This window comes from Acomys russatus, chromosome 17 (assembly GCF_903995435.1).
Source record: "Acomys russatus chromosome 17, mAcoRus1.1, whole genome shotgun sequence".
Classification (NCBI taxonomy): Eukaryota; Metazoa; Chordata; class Mammalia; order Rodentia; family Muridae; genus Acomys; species Acomys russatus.
Window position 1 is genome coordinate 12,634,975 of NC_067153.1, and position 24,456 is coordinate 12,659,430.

The 24,456-nt window shown below is 46.4% G+C and overlaps 1 protein-coding gene across 1 annotated transcript in view; it reads left to right on the plus strand.

Moving 5' to 3' along the window:
- Window positions 1–2,162: 2,162 nt before the first annotated feature.
- The window catches only part of Col22a1 (collagen type XXII alpha 1 chain), a 217,055-nt gene continuing 194,761 nt past the window's right edge, over window positions 2,163–24,456 (plus strand). The window contains exons 1-3 of the mRNA XM_051159567.1: window positions 2,163–2,318; window positions 3,834–4,400; window positions 23,837–23,911. Of these exons, the coding sequence (XP_051015524.1) occupies window positions 2,201–2,318; window positions 3,834–4,400; window positions 23,837–23,911 (760 nt within the window). The 5' untranslated portion in view covers window positions 2,163–2,200. The remainder of the gene's footprint in view (window positions 2,319–3,833; window positions 4,401–23,836; window positions 23,912–24,456) is intronic.

Here is a 24,456-nt window from a genome sequence, read left to right on the forward strand (position 1 = left end):
CCAGAAGTCAATGAGGACCCATCCAGGGTGGCTCAATGTGCTTTACCTACCTATCCTAGGCATGTGAGAGAAGTAAAGATTATTTATTAAATGACACATCAATTGTAAAACTCTTAAAAATCCCTTCTTTAGACAGATGTTGGCTTTACAAATGACAAATATTTTTAAAATATTTACAGGCTGGAGACAGGGATCAGTGGTAAAATGCTTTCTGTGCAAGCACAAGGATCTGAGGTCAGACTTCCAGAACCCATAGAAAAGTTGTATATAGAGGCATGTGTCTGTAACTGCAGCACAGGGGTTGAGGCAAGGATAGTAGAAACTTGAGGACTAGTCTAGCCGAAATGAGGAAATGCACAGTGAGAGACTTTGCCTATAAACAAACAAACAAATAAATAAACACACATACATACGTACATACATACATACATACATACATACATACATACATCATAGACCTCTGGCCTTTCTAGGTGCATGCATGGGTAAGTATACCTCTAAACAACATAATTTAATACTCATATGTACCACAGGATAGGTACACACACACACACACACACACACACACACACACACACACACACACTCCAAATGAGAAATGAACATTTGAATATGTAGACTGGTCAAAACATTTGAATAACAAACCTCATGGACCAAAGATATGCATAGAACAACAAGAAACCATCTATCCCATTTGAGCTGAAAAAGATTGAAGGGATGGTCCCTAAGTTCTGTTGTTGATTACATGATTGTGGAGAGCAGAGAAAACTGGTGCTCTTCTAGAAAAAAGCTTGGGAACTTATGTCAGGATTTTTTTTTTATATATATAAAATGCATAGGGTCTTCATATACAGGAAAAGCACTGTATCTGAAGAAGACTTAGGTACTGAAGTTTTCTTAGTGTGTCTCAGAAATATAAACTCATATAATGTCCTAGAGTAGGCATCACAAAGAGTTAAAAGCATATGAGTGATTTAGAGTGGACAAGACTTTTCTTTGATACAATGTTGGCAGATAACCATCCCTGGCATGGAAGGGAGAATGTCAGGTGGCCTGGGGCATGCCCAGCAGACTTTGACTTCAGGGTCCAGATCTCAGCAGCACCACTGACATCCATGAGGCCAGCATCCCTCCATGCTGGTACAGAGGAGGGAGATCATGATACCAGCTCAGAGCCTGTTCTTGGGGATTAAATAAAATGCAATAGTGGAAAAGAGCTGACTGACATCAACAGGCAAGTTCCTGTTTACAGACCTCTCTTTTTGTTTCACTGAACAAACTGTGATATAAATACCCAAATCATACCAGTATCATAAAAACAAGTACATTTGCTTCCAGCACTTTCTTTTACTACTTACTTGATGCTTTCTTGTTTACTAATATACACTCTGAAAGTATATTATTCACCTACTATTTGAAGCAGTAAGAAACATTTTCTTCAAATTTTCAAATTTGGGAGATGGGTCCCTTGGGAAATTCTTTTTTGCTACTCCAATCTTAGGTACCGGTTGTGCATGGATACAGGATGCAAATTCACGCCTGGGTTGTCAACACCCAAGCATGATATGGTGGTAGGCAGGGAGGGAGGGAGGCAAAGTAATGAGATGATAGCCTATTGCTAAAAGGAGGGGAGTTCATTGTTCACTGGACACTGCTGAGGGTGGCTCTTAGCCATATGGAGGGTCATGCCAGGGGGAAGAGTAATGTCTGGGCTGAGTTTCTCCAGGGCTCATGGTAAGTGTGGAGTTTTGGCAGAGGGAAACCTTTTCCATAGGAGAAGGTCTGCTGAAGACTTGGTATCTGTGGGAAACTGCTTGACGGCCACCATCTTGAGCCTGCTGGGCTGGTGAGATCAGGGGTGGCAGGTTACGGTAGGTCTGTGAGTCATGCTAACTAGGAGACTGGGATGGTACTAATGAAGGGATCTAGGAAAGGAACAGATCTGGCTCACCCAGCATCAAGACTTCACATATAAAGCAGGAAAAGGAGCTGGCCAGATCTTGTGGCTTCACTCTTCAGAAGGTTCCACTGTTGGCTCTGTGAGGGCGAAGCTGAAGGCTGGAGATGGGCTGGCACCTGCATGTGGGATTCCTCGCTGCTTGTCCTGACCCCCAAGTTCTGCAGTGCTTCACAGTGTGCGTCTTTTCCCACACAGGAAATGCTCCACTAGATCCCTGAAGTGTTTCTACCTGACCGACATATGCCAGTCTCTAGGAGCAGGAGAGCCATGACTGTCCCCAGAGGGAGTCCTTTGGCCTGCCTTCTGTGCATGCTACTGATGTGGGGAGGGAATGGTGGCTGCCAGGCCCAGCGTGCAGGTAGGACTTTAAATTGGGGATGGGATGGTCAACATTCTAGTGTGTGTGCAAGTGAGCGTGTATATTAGCTCGTGACTAAGTGTACAAGAGTGTCACCAATATAGCAAGGATACAGCTGTCCTTTGGCTGAAGTTTGTATAAGACTCATCTGTTCAAATGAGCCCTGTGAGAGCAAAACAATATGGGAAAGAATGTGAGAGTGTGTCTAAGCAAGAATGTATTAGTAGAATATGCTAGTGTGAAGAATTTTTAGAGAATTTATATGAAGAGGGGTTTTGTAGATGTATTTATTTTTATGCGCACTGGTATTCTGCATCCTGCATGTCTGTGAGGGTGCCAGGTCCTCTGGAATCAGAGTTACAGGCCATTGTGAGCTGCCATGTGGGTGCTAGGAATTGACGGTGGGTCCTCTGGAAGAGCAGCCAGTGATCTTAACTTCTGAGCCATCTCTTTATAAGATGGTCTTCATCCATGAAGAAGGTTTTTGTGAGAAGGTTCTGTGAGAAAGGGTGTGTAAGAGAGGGGTGTGTGTGTATAAGTGTGTGAATCAAAACCTATATAATAATAAAATTAATAGTTCTTTCGTAGTTCTGCATACCAAAGGTTTCCTTGGGTATCCCTGAAGAATTGTGCATGCATGCACACACGCACACACACACAAACACACACACACACAGAGAGAGAGAGAGAGAGAGAGAGAGAGAGAGAGAGAGAGAGAGAGAGAATAAGAAACATTATAGAACTTCTTTATAGAGGTATATTTAATATACATAAAGATTGTACATTTTATGTACTTTCTAATGATAAAATGCTCCATGCAGTGCACTCCATGAAGTCATGGAAATCCACATGACCAGGCTGGAAACTTGCTCTTAGCATTCAGTTAGGTGTAGGAAAGTTGACCATAGACCACCAAGCCTGTCACATCCCCAACACCCACAAAGAAGCTGGGTGCTTGATAAAGGGCTGTAGCGAAGGGAGGTAGAGAGATTGAAGGGGCTCGGTGGGGAGGCAGCCCCAAAACCAGAAAACTCCAGCCTCAGTGAGAGACTCTGCCTCAGAACACTCAGAGGGTGCTATGAAGGAAGACACCCGAAGTCCTTCGGCACCTGCACAGGTACCCTGTGTGCAGACATGTACACAGTGCAGACATGTACACAGTGCAGACATGTACACAGTGCAGACATGTACACAGTGCAGACATGTACACAGTGCAGACATGTACACAGATGCTCAAATACTAATACGTTGACATCACTTTTTAAGCAATGTTGAAGCAAAGAGCTTGACACCTGGTTGTGTCCCGTGGATATAACTCATGCCAATGTGATGTCACATGGCCTCAGTTGGTCCTCACAGTAACTGTAAGCCTCACCCTGCTGTGGGATGTCAGTAAGCGGCATGGCAGGCAGGCTCCTGAGTCACGTCTCAGGGTGAGAGGTTTGGAGGGAGGGAACTAGATCTGTGAGATTCCCACCTCTTAGTCTCTATTTACACATTCTCTCTCCCATGCAGGTTGCAAAAGTGTGCAGTATGATCTAGTCTTCCTCCTAGACACGTCTTCCAGCGTGGGCAAGGAGGACTTTGAGAAGGTCCGCCAGTGGGTGGCCAACCTGGTAGACACCTTTGAGGTGGGCCCTGACCACACCCGTGTGGGTGTTGTGCGCTACAGTGACAGGCCCACTACAGCCTTCGAACTGGGCCACTTCAGTTCCCGTGAGGAGGTGAAGTCAGCTGCGCGGCGCATCACCTACCATGGTGGCAACACGAACACGGGTGATGCACTGCGTTATATCACCAGTCGCAGCTTCTCTGCTCAGGCAGGCGGCCGGCCTGGGAACCGTGCCTTCCAGCAGGTGGTTATCCTGTTGACAGACGGCCGCAGTCAGGACCTGGTGCTGGATGCTGCCGCAGCTGCCCATGCAGCCGGCATCCGCATTTTCGCTGTTGGCGTGGGCGCAGCACTTAAGGAGGAGCTGGATGAGATCGCCTCAGAGCCCAAGTCTGCGCATGTCTTCCATGTTTCCGATTTCAACGCCATTGACAAGATCCGTGGCAAACTGAGGCGTCGGCTTTGTGAAAGTGAGTGGCCCCCGCTTCCCTGTGGAGCTCTGTCCCCTTCCACAACCATCCCCACATGCCACCTGCACAGGCAGCAGAAAGTTCTGGGGGCAGAGACAGGCATTGTACCAAGCTCTGAGGATGCCTGGGTACGCAAGAAACAGAGGAAGTGCCGGTGAAGCCACTGTTTCCTGGGGTTAGCAAAGCAAGGGTAGAGACTGTCTGTTATCCAAACACCAGCTTGGCTTCTCTCTCCTTGAGTAGAGGTGGTGGGCAGAGTTGAGAAAGACTGGGAGGTGAAAAGTAACCCATCTCCTCTTCATCTCTGGTCTGCTGACCTCCTAGAGCTTCTGAAGGTAGAGTCAGGGCCTGTCTGAGATGTATACAGTTTGGGACCCAGCAAGCACTTATTCAAGTGGCATCCTGAAGCTGGCTGTGTGATGTTTTAAATTTGTGAGTTTATTACAATAACGGGGTTTTATTTTTTTTAAAGAGATATTAAGAGAATACCATTTCAAGAGGTAAAAAAAAAAAAAAAAAAAAAAAGAAAAGAAAAGAAAAAAAAGTTAGAGGCAGAGCCTTGTACATAGCGGGGTCTCCTAGAGAAAGCGAATGATCAGGAAAGAAAATGGTAGTAGGCTGACTCCATGTATTTCGCACACCCAAGGGCTAGGGACCCACTGGCTGACAACTAAGATGACCCAGCTCTCTAACTTGTTTGCCTAGAATTTGTTGAGTGTGGTGGGTAACGGGAGGAGGGCGTGGGCATTGGACAAGAGCAGGCACACTAATACTGGCCCCATGGCTGACCCTGGAGTCTGACCTCCAGGATTCTAGAGAGGTTATTCTATTGACATCCCTGACAGAATGGGAAATGTGGAGAGCTTTTGTCTTTCCCCAGTCTGCCTGTAACTTTCAGCTCTTTGCTGTAGTGATATTTGTCCTTGGCTAGCAGAAGATGCTGTGTGACCTTCCTCTTCAGGTTCAGCAAGGCCTGTGTTTGGAGGCTGGTTAGGGGAAGACGTGCTGGGACCAGCATCTGACCCTCTTGTGGATGGCTGCAGGGGGCTAAACAGTCTGCGGCGGCTGGGAAGCCCAGTGGCTCCTCTGCCCGCAGAGCCCCTTGGGAACTTGGGGCCAGTGGATGGGGCCAGTAGTGGGACATCTGGGGATGGCTTAGAGTAGCTGTTCTCAACCTCCCTAGTGCTGCGACCCTTTAATATAATTTCTCACGTTGTGATGACCCCCCAGCCATAAAGTTATTTTTGTTGTTACTCTAACTGTAATTTTGCTTCTGGTGTGAATCGAATTAACTATCTGTGTTTTCTGATGGTCTTAGGCGACCCCAGTGAAGGTCATTCAAAACCCCAAAGGGGTCGCAACCCACAGGTTGAAAACCCACAGACTTAGAGGGATCAGGTCCTATGAAGGGCTCTGGCCTGAAACCCAGTGAGGAAAAAGCATAAATTATTCCAGAAACTGGTATGGCTCTAGTTGTTTTTTTTTTTTTTTTTTTTTTTTTTACCACAGTATGACTGTCTGTGTTGTTTGTTAAGCCGGGCTTTGAATGAACTGGGCACTAATTGAGTATCCACATCTGTGAGGCCTTGTGCTGACTTCTGGGGCAGTAGACCCTGTGGTTGGTGGGTCCTTGTCTTCAAGTCAGTAAAGACCTGAGAGTTGTTCAGAGCTATGCGAAGAAGCAAGGCTGGAGCCTCGCCTGTTGGGGATGCCCTGCTGAGCATACACAGTAGGGGGCTCTCTGGAGGAAGTGTGCTCAGGATAACCTTGAATGTGTGGGACTGACAGGTGAGGTGAGGTGGAATCCAAGGATGCTCTGACCCACTGGTGAGTTGTTGTATACCCGTGTACTGCAGTCACAGAACACGGTGGCCATGCTGACTTTCCCAGATTTTAGGAGTCTGAGTTAAGAGGGTTCTGGAGCGAAGGTGAGGGCAGGCATGGTAGGGTATTACATAGGGTGTAATCAGATCTGTGCAGACACGGAAGGATATGAGCAGCAGGAAAAAGTTACCATCCCTTTACAAGACAGCTTGAGACATTCAGAGAATGAGGTGTGGGAGAGATGAGCACTATGGCTAGTTCTGCTTGCCAGGGGAGAGAACTGATGTCCAGAGGTTACGTGGAGAGAACCCATTTCCTGGTGTGCAAAATAAGCATTGACCATGGATTTAACAATTGACTTTGTTTGACCCTTGTTAGAATCCAAATGTCCCCTCTTTTTCCCAGATGCTAAGATTCTGGCAGGCAGAGCAGAAGACGAGCCATCCTTAGCAGCAGGTCAGGGTGGAGGTGGGTTGGAGAGGGAAATAACAGACAGGACAGGGCTGGGCTAAGGGGCTGGTGCAGGTTCATGCTGCGGAAGCCTGCGCTTGGATGGGCTAGAGTGTCATACCCTTGACAGAGGGGCAGAAATCCAGCTTGCAAGGTCCAGCTGTTTTTCCAGAATGCCTTGAGGTAGATTTCTGGGAATCCAGAGGTAACTGGTAGTGATCACTGGCATTTTCTCATCTTTCCAGTCTGCCTCAGCCTGGTTCTAGACCTTGGCAAGGCTGAATGGGAGTGGCAGAAAAAAAAATCCTGAAAGGTGAATTTCTGAGACATGCCGCACAGCTACTAGGATGGCAGGCCTGGGAGCAGAATGTTGCTTCTAGCCTCTAGCCTGCACAGGGTGGCCTCCTCCAACTGTGACTACTGGTGAAGGCTCACCATCACCAAGCTTGCCTCTGAACTAGGTAGGGACAATGATTCAGACAGAGCACAGGCCACAGCAAACCCTGCCCCACTGACTTAAAGAGCAACGCTGTCTTGTTTTCGTTCTGTGTGTTTGGTTGTGGTTATTTTCTCAGGAGGCAGGTAGGTTGTATTGGTAGGTTCTGTAGGGAGTGGGAGTGAGGTAGTGGAGCATGGATGAGATCAAAATACATTGTGTACATACACAACATTCTCCAGGAATAATTACACAATATTATTTTTACAAAACAAATTGCTGGCATCAGAACTAGTGCCTCCCTCCCTCCTCCATCATGGCACACTTCAAAATCATGCTGTAAATTGGGATACAAGACTTAGCTCGCCTTTTTTGGGCAGGCATTCCTATTTATCCAATTAGTCTATATTCTGAGCCCTATGACATTTTTAAAAGATGCATTCCTTTGTTTGCTTATTCGTGTGCAAATGTGTGTGTGTGTGCATGTGTGTATGGGTGTGCCCGCCTGCACATGTGCCGAGGCCAGAGAAGAACTGCAGCCAACTTCTATCACCCTCTGCTTGCCCTGGGCTAGCAGTGGTCCTCCTGCTCTGCCTACTGCAGAGCTGGGCTTACAAGTATTTGGCACGTGGATGCTGGGATCATCGCTCTGGTCCTCACTATTGCACAGCAAGATCTCTTAGCCACCAGGCCACCACTCCAGCCCTGATATTTGCTTATAATGATGATGACATTATGTTAGTTCAATGACACAGTTAGTGAGGCTGCCTCTATTTAAAGTAGTCCTCAGATCCTGGAAGTTGTCCACAGGGCGCCTTACACAAATCTTTGAACAGGACCTACAGAGAATTCCCATTGGTTGTGCTTGGCCACTAGAAAATAGGCCGTGTTATTTGCTCTGTCCCCCTATTCTAACTTTCCCCCGTTCTGTTGTGTGCTTTGTATTTACTTGGTAGCTATACTTCTCCACTACTCATAATGGCAATTCTAGTATCTGTCCTGCAGATATCGGCCCTGTTCTTAAATCTTCTGCAGTAGCGGCAGGATGAGGTCCTAGTCTGCCCTGAGGCCCAGCGCCCTGCAAAACAGCAGCCTGTATCTAGCACTTCACAAAGCTTGCTGATTCTTGATCTGTATTTCTTTTAAATATTTTGTGATGTTACATCTCTCCCCTTCCCTCCCTCCAACCTCTGTCCCCTTACTCTCTGTGAAATTCATGACTTCTTTTTAAAAAAAAAAAATATGTGTGTGTCTAAATATATAAATATAATCTGCTCAATCCATATAACATTACTTTTGTATGCGTTTTTTGAAAAGGTTAAAGGTCAGGTGGCTTCAAAGAATGGCTTTGTGCCTTTTCCCTCTCTTTCCAGTCATGGGCATCTGTGTATGAAGCTGCTTGCTGTGAGAAGTAGAAAGTGGGTTTTACTGAAGGCAGTTCTGATGAAAGTTATGTTTGGAGGATTCATCGGGGGATGAATGAGCAAATTGGTGAGGGCTGAGGAAAAGCTTTGCACAGGAAGCATTCACCTATTTCCTGGACAGTATCTAAAAAAGATCTGACAAAGAGCCTTACACCTCTCTAGCCCGGCTGCTGCCTCCTTTGGCTTGGCCTTGTGTGCATGTGTCAGTCACCCAAAGACTCGAGGTGAGGCCATCCCTGGTCACCATGCCTCTTGGGAGCAGGGTACAAGGTTGAGTGGATGTGCATGGGTGGAGAGGATGCCAGCACAAGCCTGTCATTGCTCCTTAGAACTGTGTGGCCTGCAAGCTTAAGGGAGGAGGCCATTTCCCAGGAGGCCTGACATTCCATCTAGTTTGCCCAGGGCAGGTTGCGTGAAGTCTCATAGTCCAGTTTATAGCCCAGGTGAGGAAACAGGCTGAATATTATGAGCCTTAAATCAAATGAGCTTGTTTACTATTTGAGAGTAGAAAGTTACTAACCCTTCTCCTTTGAGGAAGGGGGTCTTATACCAGATGTAAGCCATAGTGAGTAGGAGAAGGTATCAGGAGAAGGGGAGACAGATGCAGCTATATCCAGAACAACACATGCTCACTACGATACCCTCAAGAAAATCACATGGGCCCTCCGTAACCAGGATTCTCCAAATGCCTAAGAAGAAGTGAGATTTAAGTTAATGCTTAGCCACCCAGGGAGAAAGCATTTTTTCTAAACACAGCTGTGAGATGAGGAGGGCCTGGTCTGCTCTGGTGACAATTGAAACAAAAGCCCCTTACAATCACTTCAAGCATAAACAAAGCAAAACAAAATAAAACGGCTAACAATAACGTCATGGGAACATCTGGGAAGATCAAATCAAGGCACATCACAGAATCCAAACACCAGAAATAGCCTCTGCACATGGAAGATGTCTGAGTGGCAGCGACGCCTGAACTGAATTGGAACCATTCTGTACAGGGACTTCATATAATGATGTGAGTGGAAGTGATGCTGAATGGGGTCATGTGATGCTGATGGTGATGATCTGAATGGAGATAATGTTGATGTTTCTGATGCTGAATGGAGGTGGTGCTGATGTTGGTGAAGGTGAGTGGGGGTCTGGTTGCTTTCAAAACCTGTATTCTCTCATTTTCAGCCAGTATAGCTACTGAAGGGAACATGGGCAGCTTAGAGGACGAACAGGGTTTTGGGGCTGCCCATAGTGCTGGACCTTACTGTCACCTTGACTTTAGGCACATCCAGAGGAATGTCTTCATGTCACAGTCCCAACTTGCTCTTCTCTGTGGCCAGAGTGAGGTTCTCAGTGAACGCAGTCCCAGCTCCAGCTTCCTGAAGTGTGTGGGGTTGAGGCTGTGCTGTGGACAGGCTTAACCCAGAACCTCAGCTGTAATTAAGAGCTTTCTCTACCCTGGAGGACTCTGTGGTGGCCACAGAATGATCTTTATATAGCTTATCTCCCGTGTGAATGGGTCTCTGGAATGCCAGTCCACTGCTGTGGAGGGAGCCTCCGCCTACTTCTATTCTGAGGAAAGGCTGTGGTGGTCCTCTCTCCTCTGTCCTATAGGAAAGTCCCAATTCTGCTCCTGGCTTTTCTTGTTGAGTTGAGATGCTGGTATGGATTTAGAAAAGGGGCTGTCTCCCTGCTTCCGTGGTCATCTAACCATCATGGTGTGTGGGCATCCTCAATTTACCCGTTTGATTTTTTGAGGATCACTGCATGCCCCGCTTGCTTGCATGACTAGGGGTGGGATGAGAAAGGCCTATCCTATGTGAGGAGGAGAATAAGTCTGTCACTGTAGTGTGTAGTGGGGTTCCCATTAGAAAAAGCCTGCCCTGCATTTTGATTGGTGTTTGACCATGCTGTCTTCGTCACTCCCTGAGGTCTGTATGTGCAGGTAGCACTCATTTGCTATCCACAGTTTGCTGACACTAAGACATACTGCACCGTGCACACACCACACACACTTCACACACCTGACACATAACACAAACACCACATACACATGCACAAGCATGTGTGTGCATGATCACTCACACATTCATGCACGCACACACACACACACACACACACACACACACACACACACACACACACACACACACACACACACTCCTTACATTCCACACACACATCCAAGCATGCACATTTTATATTTGGGAATATATGTGTGACCACAGAGAGACCCACCCATTTCTTCTCCCTGGGTGGATCTAGAGGCTGGAGAGAAATGGGTGGCATCCCAGCTGTGGGTTTAGAGTGCCACGTCGGGCCTGTGGGTTGGCAGAGGGACCGCATGGGCCACAAGCGGCAGCTGGTGCAGGCTCCACCCTCTCTGAAGGTCACTGTGAGTTCCCTCTGGAGAACCGTGCCATGTCCTTGTTGCCCAATGGACATGTTAATCTAGCTAATTAACTCTGATTGGGGGAAATTTTATTAGAATGTGACTGGAGTGGATGACAAACTGAAAACCACCCTTGGTTGACAGTTAGTGAATTATCTCTTAATATACACGCTTAAGGAAAACTTCCTCTGGCTCTGCCCAGCCACATCGAAGCCTGCTTACTGCATGTCCTTGGCTGACTCCTGTCCCTGCTTATACAGCTGACATGTTCTGCCTTCCACATCTCATCACCCAGAACAGAGGTGTCTTCCCTCTGGTGCCAGGAATGCGCCCATCTTCTCCCCTTATATTCCCTATGACCATTTATTTGGCCTTGGTTCCTTGCTGTATCGAATGTTCTAGTGATGAACTCTTATGAGTTTGTTTCCGCACGCTGTTTATTTTTTAAAGTTTTACATTCATTTATTTATCTAGTAAGTTAGTGTGTAAGGCACATACGTAGTGGTCAGAGAACAACTTGTATAGGCCAATCTTCTCTTTCTACTATATACATGCTGGGTATTGAACTCAAGAAGTGAGGCTTGGTAGCAAGCACCTTTACAGCTGGAAGGCCTCCTGCACGTTGCTTCTAGCCAGGGCCACAATGCACCAACCAGTGGTAAGTAGATGCAGGGGAAAGTGCTGGGCAAATCACAGTACCCAGAACTGGTCCCTGAACTGGGTTCCCAGCTCCCCTCTTTTCTCTGTGACCTGAGTAATATTCTGCCTTGTCAGGCAGGATGATGCCATATAACCCACCTTATGAAGCAGTGTTTTTCAACCTTCCTAATGCTGCGACCCTTTAATACAGTTCCTCATATTGTGGTGACCCCAGCCATAAAAATATTTTTGTTGCTACCTCATAACTGTAATTTTGCTACTGTTATGAATCTTAATGTAAATATCCATGTTTTATGATTTTCTTAGGTGACCCCTGTGAAAGGGTTGTTTGACCCACAAAGGGGTCACGACCCACAGGTTGGGACTAACTATTACAGAGAATGAAGCAATCTGTGAGCTTATGCCAGGAGGTGCTTGGCATTCTGGTGGCCCTGATCATGGGCTCTAAGTACATACATTAATGCTAATACGTGAGTAAATAAAAAGTGCCAGGTTGTGTGTGTGTGTGTGTGTGTGTGTGTGTGTGTGTGTGTGACAAGATGTGATCAAGTCTAGTACATTTTACTTCCTCAACTTTCATCATCACCACCACCATCACCATCATCATCATCACCACCACCATCACCATCATCATCATCACCACCACCACCACTACCATCATTATTATCATCATTATTGTAAGTGTTTGCTGTTATCTTCTCCCAGAGGAAGCTAGGAACAATGTTTCCCCTAATATCCCTTTCTCTGAAGTTGAGATACCATACATACGCAATCACATATGCTATATGTGCTGAGCTTTGCAAGCCCACGAACCGCTGTGCTTCAGTTTGTCTCCCAATATCAGTGGCTGCCCCTTAGGCATGGTATAATGCCAGCTTTCTGTGGATGCCTGACTAGGCAAGGGACCACAAAGAACCAGGGAGAGGGTCCTGGGCTGGAATCCAATGTTTTTCTCTCTTGGAGCACATGACTTTTTAGCATCAGGGTCAGGCCTTAAAGCCCATGCTAAATACAAGTTTCTTCCTTTATTTACATGAATCACTCCTTTGCAACTTAGATCTCTTCCTTTCCTGCCTCAGTTTCCTTATCTGACAAATTGGAATGATGGATACAAATTCAGTGAATCTCTGTTTGTGGCTCTAAATGCCACTGTCGTTATTATCATATTTTTATGAAAAGACTACAAAAGTGAAATCAAAGTACAACAGGACTCAAGTTCCCTATCACAACAAGGGCGCCAGGTAGAATCTGAACATTGTCTTTGTGAGTTCTGTAAAGGGAACTGACCCACACAGGATAGAAGGCCTCTCGTGGTCCATTGTGGTGGGTTGCCAGTGGTTGCCTTTAGGCCAGTCCTGGAAACCATCCATGTTTAAATGTTTGATTTTTGGAATCCTGGTGTCACTTGGATGTCACCTGGTGTCGCTCCAGGTGTCATCTGGCGGCAGCTTGACTGCTTTTCCTGAAGCATCTACCTGGCTGTAGCAGAGACTATGTGGCCTAAGTTAATTGATGTGTGTTAATTGTGTGATGACTGCACTGTCCTTTGCAGACAGGTTTCTGTTATTTTTATGTGGTGACCGAGAGTCTGAAGTCACTGCCACCTGCTTCTGAGGTGATCTCGGCAGGATTTTTCCCAGGGCCTCAGTCTCCCTGAGGACTGAATGGGAAGTAGAGGTCTCATCGAAGGGGCTCTTCTCTTCCTTCCGGTGTTTTGGTCAACATCATGATAACAAGCTGGTCACCCCATGTGCCAAGTACAGCTTCTTCTCTGTCTGTCACTGCTCTGTGCTACCCATAGATGCCTAAAATATCCTTCTCAGGCCTCAGAATGCCTCTGTGGGATTAGAAGGTGATGTGAGCTAAGGCATGCACTGTGCCCAGTCTTGCCATACCCAGCTGTGGGGTCTGTGTCAGCCCTATCAATCTGGTGCTGGTGCCATCCTGGTAAATGAGCTGCATCCTCTCAGATCTCACAGTCCCTATTATGGGGGTCATGTCCTGTCAATATATTCCACCCTATGGAGAGCTGACTGAATTTCAAATTGTGGTTTTAGCGGTTGTGGTGGTGTGTGCTGGTAGGATTTGCTGAAAGAGGTAGAGGCAGGAGGATCACCAGTTTGAGGCTAGCCTAGGCCACACACACATGAATTGTGGTTTTAATTTTGAGTTGATAAAAGGGTAAACTTATAGTAACCACAAGTAAATTGATATTTGATATATACATATATATATACACAGAATCTATACATAAATTAGATTTTATGTCTATAAATACACATCTATATAATTAAACTCATAGGGTCATTTTGCGTTTCCCATGTCCCTGTGCTAAGTGCTTTCTAGCTTAGCTGTCAAAGAACAAGTGGGGACATGAGGTGAAACAGGGTCTCTGGGCCTTTCAAGAAATGTGGTTGACTAATTGAATGTTTCTGATTCACACTGCACTTACTGGAAGATGGGAGACAACAGTGGTCCATGCTTTATAGTTCAGTGACTTATTTTACTGTAAAACGTGCTTGTTTTGTTTCTGCCCTCTGCCTTACATTGGCTTAGGTTTTGTTGAATTTTATCATAAATGCAGACATAAGCATACACACTAGTTATACAGACACACAAGCAAGACATAGTTACACTCATGCAGTCATAAGTACACACAGTCACGGGTGCTCATTTGGTTGCTAATTAGACAGGGCCTGGCCTTTGATCTTCTGTATATTAATCACTCATGTCAAATGTCAACTGTCTTTGGAAGTGGGCTCTGGGGCAGTATTCTCTCCCACACAATGCCTGGCATTTGATCTGCCAGCAAAGCTATAGGACTGGTTTTATGTTAGAGCAGGGTCTGTCCACCTCTTATCACCTCTACTCCATCTGTCCTAGTTTCATTTATGTTATCGTGATAAACTTTTCTAAGGAAAATCAACTTGGAGAAGAAATGTCTGATTTTAGCTCACAATTCCAGGTCAGATTCAATAATTGCAGGGACCACACAGCAGGGGGAAGTTTGAAACAGCTGGTCACATCACGTCCACACTCAAGAGCAGAGGGAGGCCATATACATACTTGCTCACTGTTTGCTAACTCTCTCTTCTCTGATACAGTTCAGGACCCCTCCCTAGGGAATAGTGCCGCCCACAGTGGGCTAGTTCTCAATTAACTTAGTAAAGGTAGAACTTCATAAACAAGCCCACAGGACCACCTGATTTAAAGAATTCCTTAACTAAGACTGTCTTCCCAGGTGCTTGTGTCAAGTTGGCAGTTAAAAATAATCACCCCCTAATTCAGGCATAAGCCATTGTCGTCACTTGCCTGGCAACAAAGCAGCCTCTTTGCCTGGTCTCTGCTTATTCTTCTGGCCTGCCTCATCACGATAGCCCTTCTCCAGGATGTTTTTGTCCCAGCCTCTGTCCTTACTTTTTCCTTTGTTGGCCGTACTCAAGTTATGATGTCTGAAATTTTCCCACTTTCAGACCCTTGCCTGGACCTCCAGTGAGTCCCTCCCATTTGTTCCTACCTTCATCTCCTGACCTTCATCCGCTCTTGGTTGAGACATCTCTGGCCCCGGAGCCACCTGATGCCTCTCCATTGTCATACCCTTACCTCAGTAACCTACTCATTACAATCCATCGTTTTGGTTGGACACATCCCATTGGATAGAGGACTCATCATTTGGCTCATTATTTTCATTCAGATCAGTGCCAGGTACATAGCTGGCATTAAATATGTGGAATAAAGAAAGCGAAGTTTGCTTCTGAACAGCATATCATCTCTTATGCACTGAGGGCTGACAGTCGCTGGCTGGCTGGCTGGAATGTGTTACCTGGGCTGTCCTGAGCTCTGCTGATCCCCAGTGTTCTGCTGTGCTTCTCTTGTCTGCCCCTCTCAGGGAACTACAGTCACAGTCTCTGGTGACAGGTGCTGGGCCAAGGGCCATGTCTGTGTAAGGACACTTGAAGCTTTGCATAGTGGGTGTCCCATTCAGAGTTTCTTCGATAGTGACACCCACAAGGATCTCCATGGTCACATTGTGCCTCTTCAGGAGTGCAAAGTCTCCTGCCCAGTTTCTAACACACTTGTCCTTGCCCTCCTGGGCAGTTGTCTCTTTGTGGCCTTGAATTCCAAATCCTGCCTTGGGTTATAAGGGCCCACCCTTTTCCCTGACTTTGCCACTTGTTCCTTTGTGGTTCTTGTTTCTCACCTCCACTGCTAAACAGTGTCCTTCAGCCAAAGCCCTTAAGCCCCTGGAGCTCTACAGGTGTTCCTGCTGTGCCCTCCCCTTTCCTAGCTGTTCTCCTTGTTATCTCAGCTCAGATGGCACTCCCCTCAGGGAGGGGTCCAGTGCTCATCCTGGAAACTTATTCACCACCTTATCACCATGTAAGCGTATTTCCTCCATAGTGAGGGTAATACCCCTGGCCAATTTGCTTGTCTGTTTTGTCTTTTCTTTAGCATGTAGACACCAATAAGGAGAGAGCCTCTGACTGCAATCATGTGTTTGTGTGCCTTGCACAAGCTGTAACAGATGTGTTGGAAATATGTTTTGGCTGAAGGAGTGAATAAATGAGCTGAGTAGTACTTGTTAGAATGAACAAATGAATGAGTAGTGCTTGTTAGAATGAACAAATGAATGAGTAGTGCTTGTTAGAATGAACAAATGAATGAGTAGTGCTTGTTTGAATGAATGAATGAATGAATGAATGAATGAGTAGTGCTTGTTAGATGCCAGGCGCCATGCTTAGTGCTGCCTAGGCACTGTCCCACTTGGCCTTTAGGGCAGCCCAGATAGAAGGGTATTTTGATTTTGATCCTTTCTTCTAAGTTTGGAAATAGGCACAAAAGGGCTGGGGCGAGGCCTGTGTGACCCAGGCCTTCTTATTCCTTGTGGACCAGTTCTCCCGACTCACTCTGTTTCGGCTTCTTCTTATGCAGCAAGAGGTCAGTGATTTCTGTAGGAGAGGAGAGATGGCGCTGCAGGACCCTACCATGTCATCATGTCATCTCCCTCTCTAGGCTGTAAAGACGACAGTGTAAGCATGCCATTGTGGAAGGCACAGCTCTGCCTTCTCCCTTCACCTGCTCTGTTCTGAGAGAGTAGGAAACAGTGAGGACATGGGTAGTGTGACCACTAACTGCAGCTGTTTGCAGGTCTAGCAGGATTTTTTTTCGAATATTACTCTGCCTGCCACATTCCTTAGCAGACTAGCTCTGAAGCTTACATAAATGCTCTACAGAAGTTTGGCACCATGTCTATACCTCTACAGTCCAAAAGTTTTAGGAGGTGTGGATCGCCTAGCTAGAGGAGCCAGGGCTTCTATGCAGGTACTCATTTACCTGTCTTAGTCAGGGTTATATTGCTGTGATCAAACACCATGACCAAAGAAACTGGGGGGGAAAGGGTTTAGTTTCCTCTTATACTTGCACAAGACAATTCATCACTGAAGGAAGTCAGGACAGGATCCTGGAGGTAGCAGCTGATGCAGAGGCCATGGAGGGGTGCTGTTTACTGGCTTGCTTATTATGGCTTGATCAGCCTGCTTTCTTAGAGAATCCAGGGCCACCAGCCCAGGGATGGCGTCACTCACAGTGGGCTGGGCCCTCCCGCATCAATCACTAATTAAGAAAACACTTTACAGCTGGATCTTATGGTGGAGTCTTCTCAATTGAAGTTCCCTCCTTTCAGATGGCTCTACCTTGTGTCAAGTTGATATAAAACTAGCCAGCAAAGGCTTGGAAGAAAGATAGGACCAGGAATCTAAAAAATGTCCCAGAACAAGTACCAGGGGTGGAACTGAGCATAAGAACACCGTGTGAGGCTCCTGGGTGGTCACTTTTACTCACAATCAACACCAGAGCCTTTGAGTGTGATTTATGGCATCTCCCATTTTAACAAGGGGTTCAGCTATAAAATACTGATATAATTATGTTTTCCCTGCAGCTCTGTTCAGGGAATTACATTAGGGCACCTGTGCGACTTTGAGACAGTAGAGCTACTGGGCAATGGGCTGTTTTCCCTCTTATACGTAAAAATGCTTTGCAAGGCTGGCATTAAACGGATAATGATTGAACGTGTGCATGAGTTTGACTTCCTAGCCCTGTGTCTACCACTCTGCCACTTGCTGGCTTTGGGATTCGGAATACGTTTCTTAATCTCTCTGAGCTTTGCTTTCCCCAGGCATAAGATAATGAGCCTTACAGGTGCAGAGCTGGGGAAGATGTCTCTGTAAGTCAGAACTGATCAAAAGCCAGAAGGTGTTTCAGAAAGTAGCAAGCCAAGTGGATACTATATAGGCAGGCTTCGGCAACACATCGGAGTCCCTGGTCAGGCGACTCCACCTCTGGAGAGGTCATGTTGTGCTGAGGACCAGATACAGGAGACCTTGTGATGAATTGCCACCTGCTAGCAGTGTGAGCCTCGGGCAGCTCCTACCTTTGGTATACTGTTCTTGGCGCATCTGTGATTAAGGGCATCTACCTCATAAAGCTGTGGTGAGAATGCAATTAAATATGCTAATGTATTTTACATGCTTCCCAACAGTGTCTGCTGTGCAGCAAGCCGCCTACATATGTCTTCTGGTCCTGGAGATAATTCTGTCCCCTAGTTGAGTAGTGAAGAAGCCAGAAGCAGCCCACGCAGCATGCCCAGTATTGAATGTAGACACATGGCTACCCCATCCCTGGGAAGCTATTAGGGATGCAATGCCTATTCCTGTTCTTGTGTGTGGTATAGTATCTGCTGCCTGTGTAAAGTAGAAGGCCATAGAAAATTCCTAGTTGATACAGTTGGAGCGATGGAGGAGGTGGGCTGTGCGTCTATGAGTGTCTGAGCCATCCCTTCCTTCTTCCACCTTTTCTCTGGCCCACTCAGAATATTATCTCCCCATGGTCGGCTGCACTCCTGAGGTGATGACTGAGCGGCAGTTGCTTGGTCTTGTCCTTAGCCAGCCGCCGGCTGCATGCCTGGCCTCTGTCATCTGGTGATATCCCCCGTCCCTGCCCAGGGATCTAGATTCAAGGCGGTGTTTAAACACAGCTACTCCTCCTACCTGATGAGTTTTCCCAACTTTTCTTAGATACACTAGTTGCCTGGATAGGAACAAATCCTACTTAAGGTGGTGGTATGTGTTCAGTCCAGAGTCAGGCGACTGGCACACAGAGTGGGCTCAAAATGATTGCCAATTTCCTCTTTTCCAAATTTGGAAAAAAATTTGGACGAGAGCTAAAAGGTAGTAGGACAGCGTGTCCTACAGAGAGATCCATGGGTGTCATAAACATAAGGTGTCATAAACTTTCCCCATTCCGTAGTATGCAAAATGGGGTCTTTGTCTATATAGTAAACGGAGAGGAAGTACAGTGAAGACTGAAGTAGGTGTGGAGCGTTACCTCATGGGGCAGCGCCTCTGACCAGCTCTGGTGTGATGGAACCTGATCTGTGTAAAGTCACCGGTGTACCTGCGTTCTCCTGGGAAACATAGAGCATTTGCTCTAAACCTAGAGTGCAGTGGCTGCATACCCACCCGTATGCATGTAGACAGTGAGCAGATGAGGAGGGAGCAGGGACTTTGCAATCACCCCTTTCTGTTCCTGTGCGTGTAGGAAGAAAACACAACCAGCTAGGAACACATTAAATATGTCTTTTGATTCCTTAGCTCTTGTCCCTGCTCTTAGCTCCAGCACTGCTTTCCGAGTGGATTCCCCCATGGTTCTCAGATAAATCCATGGATGCTGGGATAATGCCTGGGCCCTGCTCTGTCAGTAGCTCCTCTCCCAGGGGAATAATGCATTAGTTCCTGTTACCCATTGCTTCTCCTCACCACATCTAAAAACTCAATGAGTTCGCTGCCCAATTCCTTAGCACAGCAAAGAAGTGGGGTTTTGCAAGTTTGGATTATTCAATTGCAAAGGAAGAAGAACTCCCCTATAGTGACATAACCAATTATGGATTAGTCAGATTTGGGGGGGGGTAGTTGAAAACACTCTCATTTCTATAGCCAACAGAAGTAAACAGAGGGGATTATGTGGATGGCTAATGGTGACTGTTATAGCCCCATCCTATCAGCCTTGGAGCCTATGATTTGGTCTCATTGAGTCATCAGAATCACAGTGAACAGGGTGCCTGGAGCACTGCACTGTACCAGCCATTTCCCTCTCAGTCGGGGGGTCAGTGGTTGATTCTGTTTGACTTAAAGCAGAGGCTGCATTGAACACAGTGGAAACAGTGACCATAAGCACTGGAACTGAGATCCAGCCACCCACTGGGGACACACTTGCCTAAGAGTGACTCGAGTCACTTGCTTGGAATGCCGTCTCTCAGGAGGGGTCCTTCTCTAGCTAGGAATGAGTGGGGACATCCCAGCCCATGAGCAGCTGAAGGCAGGACTGTGATCTAGTCTGCTGCCCATCTCTGTGTCCCTTGAACAAGGTCGGCATTTAGAGCATGCCTAGAGCTCAGTTTGTATTTCAGTTGAACAAACAGTGAATGTGGAAATAAACAGGCCATTACCCAAGATATAGAAGATATCTTTCTGAAGGGAACCGGAAGATGCCTGGGCTGGGTTTGGGATACCTTGCCGCCTACCTCTCCGAAAGAAGGCCATGCTAGCTACTCATGTGTCACTGTGGCCTGACACAGGAAACAGTTTTCAGAAGGGAATATTTATTTTAGTTCATGGTTTCTGAGGGTTTTAGTCTATCGCAGTGGGAAAGGCATGGTGGGGTACCTCAGTTTCTGGCAATGGGAGCCTGTGCTGGAGGCTCCACAGCAGTTAGTAAGCAGAGACAGCAGTGTCACCCAGCTATAACCTTCCACGGGCCCCAGCCCTGGCAGTGAGACACTTCTTCTAGGTGGTTTTATACACACAAAGTTGCCAGGACCTATTAAAACAGGGCCTTCCTATGAGAGGGGAGGTGTGCCAATGTGAGCCTTTGGGGTGCATGTCAGAATGAATTATGACATAGGTGAGCCTCAAGGTCCCTGGCGTTGTTGGGAAGCCTGGCTGGGAGTTACTTGAGGAGCCATCTGTCATCATTTGTGCTGACTTAACCAGATAGGCTATGCATGCCTGTTGAATGGAGGCAGCTCAGCAATGACATATGCTGAAGGCCTTTGGCAATCTGCAGTTCTTTTAGGAATGATTCCTTAAAGCAGTATGGATGAATCTGTCTCCTCCAAGGCAGCTGATTTTCCTGCATCTGTGATCTTCAGGTTGGCCTTGCTTTCCGACTCTTCAAATCAGGCCCTTGCTTCCTATGGGGTATAAGCCAAAGTGACTCACTGACACAGGTTGCTCTGGCGTCCAGCCTCCACCATCCAGGGCTTTGCTCACCATCCTAGACAGAGCCTTCTGAGTCAACTCCATTTACAGTATAGACTCATCCCAGTGACTGGCCATCCCAAACTTGTCTTTCTGGAGGGCTGCCAGAGTCAAAGCAATCGTTTCACCACCCCACAGCTGCAGGCTGTCCTGGGTGGAGCTGTCTAAATATTGCCCAGGGCCTGCTTTTTCCCTCAGATTTAGCCTAGACAGACAGCCTGGTGCTGTTTCCAAAATAATGCTTTCCATGGGGTTGTCAGACACATTGGTGCCTTATAGGATCAACGGTAAAATCCATCCTTGAAAGCAGGGCACCTCTGATGATTCCCTTTCCTGCTGTGGACTAAAGGGGCCCAACAACCCTGCTCTCAAATGTTGATGTTCCCAGATAGGAAAAGTGATCAGTTGCTGCACATATGGGATGCTGGAAACGCCTAGTGATTAAAATAATAATACATGATAGCTAGATTGCTTCCTGGGCAGGGCTGGGTTACAGGGACATTAGCAGGTGCCTTGGGGGCTCACTTTAGGGCAGCCCAGTTCTCAAGGCAGCCCTGTAAATGTGTGTGTTTGGGGTGGGTCTCCCCCTCCCAAGGTGTTTGCATCCCAGGTAGACTTAGCATCCTCTGGCTGGTGGGTAGGTCCTGTAGTCAGTGCTAAAAGCAAGCATTTGAAAACCCAGGGCTAAATCTCATTCATCTTGAGCTACCCAGAGAGACCTAAAACGTTCATTTGCCTTTCAACTTCATTTTAAGGTTGAAGACTCAAAGACTACAAGGTAAGACATTGGTACAGTGTAGTGTAATAAATCTTTAGCTAGATGACTTACTTCCATGGATTTTGTCTAAGACACTCTGCTTCTCCTGGTGTTTATGCTCATGCAGCTTATTGCTGAAGCACTGTGAAGTGGCTGAAGTGACACTCGTCTGGTGCCCCCACCTTCTGATACACAATTCCCATTTGATGAGAGGCTCACTGACCTAGCATTTTCATGTACATGTTCATACCTCCATAAAGTGGTTTCCTCATCCTGTATCTCCCTTGGTTCTCTTCTCTGTTTGCCTCAATTTTATTGTTCCTTAAAAATTATTAGTTCCTTGATAATTTTGTACATGATTTGATCATATGCACCACCACTCTGAACTCCTTCCAGATCCACCACCCTTCCCTACCCACCCAAATCTATGTGCTTAAAAGAAAAACCCTATCAAGTCCAGTTTGTGCTGCCCACATTCTTGGGTGTGCAGCCTTCCACTGGAAAATGGTCTACTTCCCAGGGGATATTCTCTTAAAGAAAACTGACTCTTTCCCAGTAGCTACCAATTTACAATAACACCTCACTGAGGAGTGGGACTTAGTACCCATCTCCCCTCTCCATGTTGGAGATTTGGTCAGGCTTGAACTTGCTCAAGTTATGTACATGCTGCTGTATTCATGAGTCATCTGCCATACTGTCTACATAGAGTCATCCACAACCTTTGTTCTCTTTTGTAATGATCCCTGAACCTTGGGAGAAGGGTGCGTGATCTGGTTTTGTCATTTAAGCCTGATATTTCACCATTTAATCTCTGTACATTAACCATCTGAAGGCCTCTGTGTTAATTGCTCTCTGCTACAAATAGAACAGGTGTGTTCATCTGTGGATATTCCTGTAAGTCAGTGGAGCCTTATTTAATAGTATGTTCATTTAATAGAGTAATAGTAGTTAGGTTCTCTCCTAGGGCCTATGACCTGTTTGTTCATTCTTGGATCAATATAGTGTCAGGTATGGGTTTCACCTTGTGGAGTGACATTAAATTCAATCAGAAAGCAGTTGGTCACTCCGTAAGGCCCAGGCCACTATTGCATCACTGGACATGCTTTGCTAGCACAGTCATTATTGCAGCTTTTAGCTTGGCAAGATTTGTGTCCATTTCCCCCTGGCAGCATGCATTTCACTCTTGAGCATTATGAAAGTTAGCAAGCAGGAGTGAAGCTTCCAGATACCAGCTTGATATCGCTATGTTCTGTGATTCAGGTATCTTTAGCAATAGGGTCTTAGCACTAAGTTTTGGGGAGTAAGCGAAACAATGACATAAGCATGTAATCTTTAGGGGATTTATGGAACTCCACTGGCCAACATCTCCAAAAGAGGCACCCCCTTCTGGCAGTAGCCTATTTTATCTTTTAGCAAGAGGTGTAGAACCTAAACATTGCCATTTCATTCTATCATGACTCCAGTCTCTCTCTTTCTCTCTCTCTCTCCTCCTCCTCCTCTTCCTCTTCCTCCTCCTCCTCCTCCTCCTCCTCTTCTTCTTCTTCTTCTTCTTCTTCTTCTTCTTCTTCTTCTTCTCTCTCTCTCTCTTTCTCTCTCTCTCTCTCTCTCTCTCTATATATATATATATATATATGTATGTGTGTGTGTGTAGACATATGTTTCTATGTCACTTTTTGAAAGGTCTTCAACCATGTATTTTATTTATCCATCCATGCATTCCCTCCTCTTTTACCCTACTCATTTATGCTCAATAACAACTTAATCCCTCCTATTCCATTAATCCCCCTTAAGGCTTTATGCCACTCATCCTTTCTTTATTTGTTTTTATTCCTTTCAGAGGAAAATTTGGACAGGCTGGCAGCCTGAGCCTACTAACACTGCCCTGGTATTCTTGACCTCTGATTCTGTGCTGCTAATATTGGTTTCCATGTGGCTCCCTTTGATGGGCAGGCCTGAGTTCAGTGGAGGTGAGAGTAGTGCCATGAGCATGTCTTGCCCTGGTATGATATTTTACAGTCAATACTGAATAGCCACACAAGTGCATGAAATGATTAAAACATATGAGGTGCCCAGCACCCTCTGTGTGCCCCTCTGTACTGTAGGTATAGTTGGACTTGTCACTCTCACACTCCGCAGGGAGATGTAGTAGCCATGTGTGCTCATCTGTCTGTTTCCTCTTGCTTTTTTTCAGATGTGCTCTGTCCCAGTGTCAGGGTAGAAGGAGATCGCTTTAAACACACCAGTGGAGGAACCAAGGAAATCACAGGTAAGAAAGACTCCAATGCACACGATTGCTTACATGCGCAGCTTAAGACCTTAGGGTGGCTTCTCTGACTCTTTCATCATTCTCATCTGTCACCAGTGTCCTGGTGGAATGGTTTGAACCATGCAAGTGGCAGTGATCCCCCAATGGTGAGGAGCATCTGTGTGTAATGTTCTTATGGCAGGTTGGGGCTATCCTTAAAAAAAAAAAATCATTATAATGAGTATAGCAGGAGTTGGTGAATAAGCAAGCAAATAATGGCGAATTGAACAGATGAATGAATACATAAAGGTGCTTCAGAGAGAAAGATCAGCATCATAAATGGGTGGGGAACTCAGAAGGAAGAAGAGCAGGCAAGTGACTGAAGACTTGAAGCAGAGAGAAGCATTGAAGGGCTATTGAAAAGCCATCTCCAACAATGGCAGGCAGAAGAGCCATGGCAGCTTGTGGAGTGAGTGTGGAGAGCTGGTGTCTGCATTGCTCTTCTGTGCTGTGCATTGATCACTTCTCCTCTGGCCACAATCTCCCTTAGCACTTTGAGTGTGCAG